Source organism: Xiphophorus maculatus, chromosome 9 (genome assembly GCF_002775205.1).
Source record: "Xiphophorus maculatus strain JP 163 A chromosome 9, X_maculatus-5.0-male, whole genome shotgun sequence".
NCBI lineage: Eukaryota > Metazoa > Chordata > Actinopteri > Cyprinodontiformes > Poeciliidae > Xiphophorus > Xiphophorus maculatus.
In genome coordinates this window covers 11,077,179-11,089,462 of record NC_036451.1, presented here as the reverse complement: position 1 = coordinate 11,089,462, position 12,284 = coordinate 11,077,179, and the positions used below count along the sequence as shown (strand labels likewise).

Below are 12,284 nucleotides of genomic sequence, written 5' to 3'. Positions count from 1 at the left end.
CTGATTGCCACTTCAACCTGCAGGTTAGTCCAGTGAGACCACTCACATAACATGCTAATGAACATTGTTTTTTTGACTGCAGGTAAAATGTTAACTGCTCCTGTTTTCTCAACAAAACTGCATGTCGAAAATGTGAACTCTATGGAATCTACTGTTGGTTTACTAAGAAAAGATCAAATATTGATAATATACAAGTGACCTTCATTGTGCTGTGGCTGACAGACAATGAGCCTGATTGGGAAATTTGCTGTAAAAAAAACAAACCCTTACAGCATTCAGAAAGTTTTGTCACCTGTCTAAGGTTTAGTACATTGTAGCCACTCTGACATGTAGTGGTACTAACAACAGCAGAAGCAAATGTAAATGCTGCAAAGCCAGAGTAATGATAATAAAAGTGTCTGATTGCATGATAGCACAACAATGGTAACAAGGTGCTGATTTACTATCTTGACATTGTATTTATGATTCCCTCGAAACTGTTCTAAAACACCAATGTGCTTAAGGAGGGAAAAAAAAGATTTTCAATTAAATATCTGGCATTATGTTATTTTATTGACTATTTCTGATAGAAGAATGTTTCTGACCTCCTACTCTTGCATGAATGTTACCCTTTCTATTGTCACACTATTACTATGGAGATCATTCAACAAGAAAAACAAGCAAATAAATAAATAATTTTTTTGCATAGCTTTTCAGATAGATAGATAGATAGATAGATAGATAGATAGATAGATAGATAGATAGATAGATAGATAGATAGATAGATAGATAGATAGATAGATAGATAGATAGATAGATAGATAGATAGATAGATAGATAGATAGATAGATAGATAGATAGATAGATAGATAGATAGATAGATAGATAGATAGATAGATAGATAGATAGATAGACAGACAGATAGACAGATATATAAATGTAGCTGAGTAAATCCCTTAGAGCCATACAAATAACCACCTGCTTAGATTTTTATATATCATCGACTATACAGTTGTCAAGTTCCATAGTGTTTAAAAAGCTCAGTTTAAGTTAGTGTTCCTGGTTGCTAGTTCAGGACTCCACGTCTGCTACTCCCTATCTGGTTATCTAAACATTACAAACGAGACACTGAATGTTTGGTTTGTCTTAAGAGGCTTTGGCATGACTTTTGATTGACTGCCCTGCTTGCGTGGCCGCCCTGCTCATTCACTTTCCACATCCTGTTTCACGTGCTCGGAGCAGAGCCTTTAAGAGCGGCTCAGAGCGCACAGCACTTCTGAGCTGTGACCGCGCAACGGTGCGTAGACATCAGAGCGCAGAGAAACGGCTTCGCATGGCACATCTGTTTTCTCTGTAGTTGCCTCCTTAATCAGAACCATTTCGCCTCTAAGGATTTTCGGAAACCCTGTTGTATTTTTTTTTTTTTTTTTTTTTTTTAGAAATAGTCAATATCTGCTCGGTTGGTAGAGCGATCTCATCGTCTAAAGCAGAAGACGGAACAGGTAAGTTGGCCCCCTTCTTTATGATAACGTTGGCGTCAAACCAGTAAATTCACTCGCTTAGAGTCATCGTTGTATACCTGACTTTCTGTAAAATATGTAAAAGATTATTCAACCCATATTTTGTGGAAATCCTTCAGATGAAACTGCGACACCTCATCGTTAGTTAAATAAAACTAAAAACCCTTTTATTAAAGCAAATTTAACATATGAATAGGTGTTCAACATTCTACATGTGATTTAAAAATGAATTTTAAATATCTGTAATTATCAATAAAACTATTTTAAAGTATTTTATTTTCCTCTTCCTTGCAATTTCAAAAAGTCACATCTGGTTTATTGTTTCAATATACTTTAATCAGAAAGCTAAAGGCATCTGTTTAAAGACAGAGCATTTCCTACTTATCTCGGATTTTTATGTTTTGTTTTTGTTTTTTATGTTTGTTTTTGTACTTATATATTTCTGAGCTGACATTCAGTAACTGGCTGATAATTAAGAGGCGGGGACGAGAAAGAATCCCTCAAAGGTAAGGGGGCCCACTGTCTCAGTGGACGTGAATAGAGGGAGCCCCAGGATGACATTTTGGAAATGTGAGAATCTGGAGCGCATTCCACATGTTCTTCCAGAAGACCTATATACTGGTGTGATTATAAAGACTACATGTTGAGTTTTCCACTATGGTAATCTTAATTGTTATTGTACAAAAGGGGAAAAAAAATAATATGTAAAGCAGAGTGCGTTCTTAAACATGTCATTGTTTGCTTCTCCCTGTTTTTGTTCTGATTTTGATCAAATGCACTTTATTTAGGGTTTCGTTGTATTTGCTGACTTATTACAGAAAGATACTCATATTTTCTTTTTCTTTACATCTTATAGTCTAACATTTTTTGCGTCAAAAATTTATTCCAAATAAACAGGAGACTCGTAATATGTTTTATTTTCAAGCTGTCAATGCCTTGCAAAAGCCTTTGAACTTTGTCACATTACAACCACAAACCTCAATTTGTTTTATTGAGCAGAGAAATAAATAAATGGTTTTACAACTAAAGATCTGAAAAATAGAGGGAATCAAACATTTTAAGTCTTACAACATTCAGTTTGATCTGAACTTTTGAGTTTTTCTTATACGTGGATATAATTTGCTCAAATGAATTCCATTAATGCTTTTCTGTACACAGTTTTTTTTCCTCAGCTGCTGGGTCCCTTACCTGGCCTGCAAAGGCAATGTCTCTTGGTCTTTTTCAACATTGCCTTCTCTACTTCTTGATCGTCTTTCATAAAGGCCAGATTTGGGAAGTGCAAAAATAACAGTTGTCCTGTCAACATATTCTCCCACCTGAGCTCTGAATCTCTGGAGCTTCTCCAGAGTTACCACAGGCCTCTTGGTTGCTTCTCCAATTAATCTCATTGCCACACCTTTCATTTTAGGTAGACATGTCTTAGTAGGTTTTGTATTTTTGCCAATCTTACTGCATTTTTACATGGTGGATTGAACAGTGCTGTGTGAGATGTTCAAGGCTTAGGATATTGTTTTTATGACCTTCTCTGTTAAACAGTCCCACAACTTTATCACTGACCTGTCCAGTATGTTCCTTTGTTTTCATTATGTGATTTAGTAGCTGATGTTCCCTCGCAAACCTCTTAAGTTTTCACAGAACAGCTTGATTATACTGAAATTAAGTCACACATGAATGGATTTACTGATCAGGGGACAACTATCTGTATCAAATTGTATTCAGATAGATCAGATCAATTTGGTTGAACAAACCTTCATGCCACAGTATTCTGTTTTTTCTTATTAAAAAATTTTGATAACCATATATAAATGTATTTTCAGCTGACAGTTATCCTTACTGCTGGTCTATTATACAAAATTAAAAATAAATAAATGGATACAGAGGAGCTTATCATTTGAGTGCATGGTGGTACAGCCTTGTTGTCTAGCAACAAGAAGGTCCTGGGTTTGAACCCTGAACTGGGGCCTTTTGTATGGAGTTTGCATTTTCACCCCATGCATGTGGTGAGGAATTAGTCTCTCTAAATTACCTTTAGGTATAGTGGGTGTGGTTATTTGGTCTGCTTGTCTCTGTGTAGCTCTGTAATTGCCACCAGGTCCAAGGTGTCCTGAGGCAACCACTGCAACCTTTCATGGATATGTAGGTAAAGACCATGAGTGGATGGATGTTTGTGGTTTTAATGTGAAAACATTGGTATTTAAGCAAGGCATTGTAATCTACACAGACATAAAAAAGTTTGATCTTCTCATTGACTTTGCAAATACTGTACATTTCAAATCAAAATGTACTACTCAATACTGTTAACAAATCCTAACGTTGTCTGTGATTTTTGACTTCCTGTAGAATGAACAACAGAGATCGCTGGAGAGTGTACAAAAGGGTGTGTGCCATGTTCTTCCTGGCTGTGGTGGCGCTCACCGTTGTCCAGAGGGGCAGCATCAACATGGGGACTCCATTTGAGTTGGAGCGGCTAGCTCGTATGCACGCTTCCCAGGCAGATGGATCCAGAGCCCCTCCAGAGGAGGGACCTGGCTTGCACCTGGGGTTAAAGAGCTTCTGGAAGGCTGGCAGGCAGAAGCCAAAAGTCAAAGCCTGGGCTACCACACAGGAGCCCGGAGTTACCAACAACACCAGCCCCGGTAACTGGGACGTGACCAGCTCCAACTGCAGCGCCAACCTCAACCTGTCAAGCCAGGCTTGGTTCAGGGCGCTTGAGGACAACTTCAAGCAGTTCATGCTTTATCGCCACTGCCATTTTTTCCCTATGATTCTCAACCACCCAGAGAAGTGCACAGGGGAGATTTATTTGCTCATGGTGATTAAATCAGTGGCCACCCAGCATGACCGCAGAGAAGTAATCCGAAAGACCTGGGGTAAGGAGCAGGTGGTCGACGGGAAGAGGATAAAAACCTTGTTCCTGCTTGGTACGCCTTCAAATGTTGAAGAAAGAGCTAATCATCAAAAACTTGTAGAGTATGAGAACTATATCTATGGAGATCTTCTTCAGTGGGACTTCTTAGACAGTTTCTTCAATCTGACACTTAAAGAGACTCATTTTCTCAAGTGGTTCCACACCTACTGCCCCAGAGTACAGTATGTCTTCAAGGGGGACGATGATGTCTTTGTAAGTGTGGAGAACATTTTGGAGTTTCTAGAAGGCAGCAGCCATGACAAGAACCTGTTTGTAGGGGATGTGATTTTCAAGGCTAAGCCCATTCGTAAGAAGGAAAACAAATATTACATTCCTCATGCTCTCTATAATAAAACCTACTACCCTCCATATGCTGGAGGTGGGGGGTTTCTCATGCATGGGGTGCTTGCAAGGAGGCTTCACTGGGCAGCAGAGACCCTTGAGATCTACCCCATTGACGATGTATTCTTGGGTATGTGCCTGGAAGTGCTGCAGGTCACGCCTGTAAAACACAATGCCTTCAAGACATTTGGCTTAGTGAAAAACAAAAACAGTAAAATGAACCGAGAGCCCTGTTTCTTCAAAAACATGATAGTAGTGCACAAGCTCCTCCCGTCGGACCTCATGCACATGTGGCATCTGGTCAACAGTGAACTGAACTGCTCGAAGAAAGTGGAACTCCTATAGCTCCGGGAGAGTTAAAGACAAAACCCCGTAGCTGAACTTTACCACAGAGAGCACCAAAGGAAAATGCTGCCAAATGCAGCGAGCAACAAAGCAAACTTCCAAGTAAACTCTCCTTTATGAGTCTTTGGAGAGAGTCGAAGAGCGTTTTTAATTTGTCAAGTAAATTATTGCAATTTTTAAAGGTTCATGAAAAATTGTGGGTTTATATGTATGTACTGACAACTCTGTTAGCGTTCAAATTCAGAGACAGTATCTATCACAATCACATTTTTATTCTGATAATATGCAGCTGCAGGCTCTGCTGCAAATGTTCAAAAATGGTCTCACTGTGCCACAAGCAATGATAGATGACTTACTCCTCACCCTTTATGTGGTCCAAACAACAATTCTTCCACTGTCCTCTCTTTAGACTATTACTAATTATAAACTTAAGTTTATAAATTTAGCTGCATTAAGTTTCCAAAGCACACACTATGCAATATCAAAACATGTTTTACTGTATTTGCTGCAACATCAGAAAGCAGTTCAAATCAAGTTTATTTGCATAGCACATTTCAGCAACAACACACAGTTCGAAGTGCTTTACATGACAAAAACAAAACGCCACGAGCAAAGAAAAAAGAAGCTTTATGTTACTGCGGCAAAATAAAGTGAAGTAAAAAGTTGCAGTGCAGACTAGAATTAATTTGCATCCACTTAATAATCAAAGGCAACTCTAAACAAATGGGGTTTTAGCTTTGCTTTAAAGCAACTTTGTTCAAGAGAAAAGTATAACTGCATTATGTATAAGTAAAAGACCGAAGTGTTTCATTTGAAATCAAGGTTGCTTCTGCTCCAGCATGCAGCTTGATGTTCTAAACTGCCTCCTTTTGGGTAATAGAAGCTAAATGCTGGAGTTTCAGATGAACAAACAACTGCACTAAAACAACAAAACAGCTTGTTAACTTGCATTAATAAATATAGCTACTTGGACTTTCTTTCAAGGCAAAACAGTTATGTTGTTAAATGTTATAATACAGCTAACCTGGTTTAATGTAAAGTATTTAGTTTTTATTCAGAGTTTTGTTTGATTCATTTATACCAGGTCAAATAAAACCCAAACAATATTTCTTTGAAAAGAAAAAAAACTAAACTAAACTAAAAACAATTTTATGAAATTAAATTAATTTTATCTGTAGTGGTGCGTTTCGTTTGTTACGGAAATTTCATCACACTTGAGTGTTTTCTAGTGGCAAGTTGGAAAACTGGTAGAAATTATTAGGTGGATTGGTGCTAACTATAGGCAGCGTAAGACAAAGCTATGCATTTCTCTCCACTAAAAGTGTTTAAATAATAAAGGAATTTGTTTAGAGATATGGATTTTACAGCACTATGTGATCTGTTTGTGTCTCCTTAAACGCGGTCTGAGTGGCGTAAGGAGAGACAAACTATCAAGAGTTGCTCATAGATTTTATACTTGCAGCCTGACATACATGTATATGTACTGCAGCTATATTTGTTGTAGAACTCTGGATTATGCAGCTACTTCCAACTTTTTTGAGTTGAAATTATGATTTATATTGGGCAGGCACTCTTATTTTTTTCCAACTGGGAACTCAGAAAATCCAACTTCTGTGGACAAAGACAGCGCACCATACGGGCATACTTTGTGATTAATACTTATATCAGTCTTGTTAAATGAAAACAGACACAAACATAAAATTAAGAAATGTGAAAGAATAAATTATTTAACAAACCTAAACTCAAATAAATATGTTTACTTAAGTTAGTGTACTGCGAGCCAAGGTTGTTTTTAGTTGTACCTGATTTAAAGCAAAAACAGTGCTTTGAAATTGGCCACTTTTTCAATTGTTATGTTATTTACCCTAAATGATATCTAAATTGGATATACATAGCTGGATTTACTTTGAATAAATGCAATATTTTGGAGATCATACTGAAATACATTTTTAAAAAATAAGTCAAAACATTTAAACATTGTGTAACATTATGTGTGTGATTCTGAAACTTCAAAATTGCAGAATTTTGAAAGAAACCAGTTAATCTGGATAAACTACTAAATTTGCTTTAATTGGCTTTCAAAAAAAATATTTGTATGTTTGATTTAGGAACAACTCGAATAAATTATTTAGTGAAGAGTCATTCAACACATTTATGTTGTCAGACCATATTTTTAGTTACATCAATCAAACATGTGTTATAGATGGGGGTTTTTCAGTGTATCATATTGAGGCATAATTTTTCAATATCACTGGCCACTTTGAGAAATAATAAAAATGCTATAGTAACACCTGGATAACTTAATTCATTTCACTTGTTGCTTTGGAACATGTCTGATTTAATCTAGACATCTACTGGATACATATAACTTAAAAAAAAACATCTTTATACCTGTTTCACTCATTAAGTCTGTGGATTTAAGTGCTGATATACTTGACATAAATTTATGAAAGGGAGGTGACAATAACACTGTGAATTTCAAACTGTTGCTGGTACGATTGTATGGCACCTGTTGCCCCCCCCCAGTAAAAGAAGGGGGCAAATGTGGGAGTTCTTGAATTTATTTAAATGTAATAATGTAAACTTCTGTAATTACAACCCCAAGAGGCAGGGCTGTAGTGAGTGGTGATTAAGACTAAGTAATGTAAATGTATGTAATATTGATACATGCGCACATGTGTGTGTATATATTTCTATATGCACACATACAATGTTTGTACATGTGATGTCATCTGTAAATAAACCTTTTCACAGTCTTAACAATCAATATGTCCCACATTGGCTATCTTTGTCTATCAGCTCCTGAAATCTCAGTGCAAGTTCACATCATATCACCTAATAAAAGGAGATCAGTATCACTGTGAGGTTTAGGTTACATAGCAAAACTTACACACACGTCTTTTATGAACATCAAAGCTGATTTTCATAACAAAAGAAATACCTTCTCCTTCGAGTGCAAGTACATAAGAAGGAATACAGGAATGGGATCATCTTTAGATTGTGTTTCATGAGAGTGCGCTTGCCTAACCAGTAGCTAAAAGTTGATCTCCTTTGACCATCTCTTGTTTTATAGACATGTTAAAGTGATCTAGAGTCAAATCTCTGAGCTGATTTATCTCTTTTATAGGATTTTTCAGCGTGGCTTATCAGACCCAAGTGTGTATAAAGTGTGTGCCTATCATGTACTGTGTCTCTATTAAGGCACTGCAAGAATCTTGAATTATAGAAAAAAAGTAAATAAATCTGCAAGAATGTCTTTAGTAGTGTGGTTTGAATTTGAATTTGCATTGGGCTAAAGGGGTGCGGGTGGAATTTGGTTACAGAAAACATAGAGTAGTAGGCAGTGGGATGAAAGTCACAGCTTCATGCTTGAACATACACCAGTCACAGAGGGTGGTTACTGTGTAAGAGGGCACCATGCTTTAATTTATCTAAAGTTGCTCTGCTAAGTGAAATCATTAAAAATGACAGAATTGATTTATCAAGCAGCTGTCAGAATGTGCTGTATATTCTGGTGAAAATTTCTCACTCTAGTGGTGATGTTTGTCTGTGTCAGCAAGTACACAACCAGCATCCAGGCCAGAGCTTTGTGTTTGCCAGCACTAATTAGCAGGAGCCTTTGATGTCAGTCTGATTGCACAGACAGTTGGATGAGGATGCAAACTTTCACAATATATCTCCATCATTCTAGAGGACCACAAATGGCAGAGCTTTAAACAAGGGACATCATTGTTTATCCTGGAGATCACCATTACGACAGAAGCAAATTAAGGAAGCCATGAGATGTCTACTAACTACAAAAAATTGAAAATAAATGGATGTTCTTCTCTATTTCCATTATTATCTGTTAGATACCATCACACTATATTCAACATTTATTTCAGCTATTGTTAAGTTAGAACTAAAACTGTTATATTTATTAGGATTTTATGTAATAGACCGACATTGTTTTCAACTTTCTTTTTAACCAATAAGAACATGAATAGTACAGCATGCATGTTTTTGTTCCATTTAATCTGATAACCCTATGTACAATTTATTGCCTTCAGAAGTCTCTTAATTAGTACATAGAGTTCTTATGAATGTAATCTCAGTATAAACATAGCAGTTCTGTGAAGCCGTGAAGGTTTCACAGAACCTTCTTTGAAGGTTTGTTTGAGAACATTAGTGAGCAAACATCATTGTGAACACCAACTAACCAGACAAGTCAATAATAAAGCTAAAGCAGGGTTAGGTCCTATTTCAAGCTTTGAATAACTCAAAGCTTTATTACTGTACCATACTCTTTTCATCTTCACCCGAAAATGGAAAGAGCATGGCGCACAGCTGCAAACCTACCACGACATGCTGTTCACCCAAAGTTAAGCTGAGCCTTAATCGGAGAAGTAGCAGGACGACCACGGTAGTGGTGGAGGAGCTGCAAAAAACCACAGCTCAGCTAGCAGGTCCAACTGTAGTAAAAGTATATCCGGTTAGTGGACAAGTGGTCAAATAAAATTCATTGTTAGACGACAGCAATTAAAAATTCTGTTTAGAGTTTGTGAAAAGCCACAACACTGTTAAACATGGAAAAAAAACATCATCATGCTGTGGGAATCCTTTTCTTTAGTGGGAAACAAAATCTTGCCAGAGTTGATGGACAGAAAAATTTAGAAAGAAAATCTTTAAAGGGTTGCATAAGTCTTTAGGCTTGGGCAGAGGTTCAAGAGTATAACGTAACAAAATGTGAGAAGTTTCAGGGACTTTAAATATTTTTGCATTTGCACTATTTAGTAATTTGCTAAAATGCATTTGAATCATCACAGAACTTTCTAATTTATTTCAAATACAGCAAAGAAGCAAGCGAGAAAGTAACTAAAGTGTTGACCTGGACACAGTCTCTAGGTGAAACAGAAAAGAATGGACACAGGTTATAGTAGACCTCTGTCAGTGATACAGAGGAGGCAGCAGATCTCTAAATGGAGTTATTCATTGGTGCCATCATCAGGGTCTCAGCCCAAGCACCTTCAGCAACAAAGATCCCTGTTCAGCTGCGTGACTGACTTCAGCAGCTGTCCCCTGTCCTGTGGTATTACTGACATGACAGATTTGCCAAGAGCTCTGGGTCAACACTAATCATCTAATGTCAACCTCTTTTCCTAGAAACATGAAGGTAGGGGTGGAGTCACCAGTGCTGATGCAACTTTTCCTCAAAAGTAGAAAGGTTATTAAAGTCATGAGACATAAACTACCTGCACACCAAGAGTCTATGTCTCAGGTTTTATAAAAATATGCGCCGACAATTTAGCATACATTTGATTCAAAAGATTAACAAATCTTATGGACTAATACAACTGAGATAACAACTTTGATATCACACACTAGTGTTGCAAGTTGTTCATGATTTAGACAACTACTACCTACATATATGCAGGATTTATTGTTGATTTTCCCCCTAGCACCTTGATGAGGTTGACATAGTAAATATTTAGAAGTAGTGGCAAAGTTGTTAGTGTTTTCTCAGAGCCTTGACTTGTTGTACTTTAGATGTTCCAGTGTAGACCTACAGGCCAAAACATACAATCTAATTAAATCAGTCACTTCAATTTGCTCTTAGGTTTGTTCCTGTGATAAAATGGAAAAAAATCTGTTTAGACTTCATCTATTCAATGCTGGAAATAGGCACAGGGAGACGGCAAGTACAGAAAATGGATGGATGTCTCCTAAAACAAGGTTATTTACTCTTTTGCACCATCTCCTGGTTAATATAATCAGCCACTTGCAGCAGAAAATACTTAAAAGCTCCTTTTGCATTGAACTTCTGCATAAATAAATCCTGATGCTCAGCATGAGGGGTCAGAAAGCTTATCTAAAATCTAAACTTACTTTTAATTTCTTAGTCACTTTTATTGTAAATTGATTGGAGCATTACATACAGCCAGGCTTCATAAATAAATCATGGAAGAAGCACAGAAAAGTGCTCAGCTTCAGGTAATCGGCTTCATGTTTGAACAGCAACTTGGCACCACCATGGCAAGCAGTTAAATTCTTCATTAATGAAAATAATTTGCTCCCTTTTTGTATTATACTATAATCTCAACTTCTTCCCAATGTCAAAAATGAAATATAAAAATAATTTTATTAAACATTTTTTTTCATAATCATCTGTTAGCTGTCTCATGCCTTCCCAATATACAGTTTTATGACTGAGCATTTTTTTTAGTTTACCCTATTAATTTTAGATGACTCAAGTCAGGTAAACCCCTCCCCCATAAAACATAGCTAATGTATAATTTATAGAAACCTTTGACTCAATTGAACTCATAAGAACCAAAATCTTTAAGGAGGTCCATTTCAAAAACAGGTTGTATACTGTTCTACCAACTTTTCCAGCAGTTTTCCAAAATTGTGAGGGAAACCTGTGACCCTCCACTAACAGTTGTGCTTACAAGGTAGAAATTAAAATAAATTGGGGTGTGCCAAAAACATTAATAACCCATAAGGATTCCTACATATTTCTAAAGCTCAATTAGGTCTTAAAGATAAAATGTAGACAAAGGGAATTCAAGAAAGGAAATATAAATGGACATTAAGGAAGGGACACAAAAACAGGACAAAACAAGGACAAAAGGGTGCATGGAAAGACGTATGAAAGGAAGGAGATTGTGGACAAATATGTGAGGAAGTAAATAAAAAATTAATCAAGTTAATCGATTAGTAATTAACTTTCCTATCCTTAAGTGAATTATTCACTTAAGGATAGCAAGCTAGAAACGACAAATCTTTCTAAATTATTTAAATGGAACAGTTGTGGATTTAAGCCAAAAATGGAAAAGCACTGACCCATGAAATCATAAACTTATACTTTTCCATTTTAGTCCAAAATATATTGAAAGTATATGCCCATCTTAAAGTCACGTGACATGAAACAATTTCAAAAAAATTTACAAATTCCTTTACTACAATTATTAGTTTTATTATAACCTCGCATGTTTAGCATATAAGGTACATAAAAAAAGGATGTAATTTTAAAACAAAATTGTGACCGATCTTTACCTTTTTTGGCTCCTGCAAAAAAGAACTTGGAAACACCAACTTAGATGATGGATAACAGAATAAAATGTAGTTTTCTTTGATACTTGTTCAACCCTGTAAATTTAATTAACTTCCATACATCAGACTCTGGAGAAACCCATCTAAATAAACCTTTG

General features: G+C 36.4%; 1 protein-coding gene across 1 annotated transcript; it reads left to right on the top strand.

Annotated features, from left to right (window-relative positions):
* Positions 1-1,268: 1,268 nt before the first annotated feature.
* Positions 1,269-7,861, top strand: LOC102234685 (UDP-GlcNAc:betaGal beta-1,3-N-acetylglucosaminyltransferase 7). Its single transcript, XM_005800335.3, has 2 exons — positions 1,269-1,481; positions 3,840-7,861. The coding sequence occupies exon 2, from the start codon at positions 3,841-3,843 to the stop codon at positions 5,092-5,094; it is 1,254 nt and encodes a 417-aa protein (XP_005800392.1). The 5' UTR covers positions 1,269-1,481; position 3,840; the 3' UTR covers positions 5,095-7,861.
* Positions 7,862-12,284: the final 4,423 nt, after the last annotated feature.

Coding starts and splice junctions, on each gene's coding strand:
- LOC102234685 (XM_005800335.3), top strand. CDS start 3,841: ATGAACAACAGAGATCGCTGGAGAGTGTACAAAAGGGTGTGTGCCATG.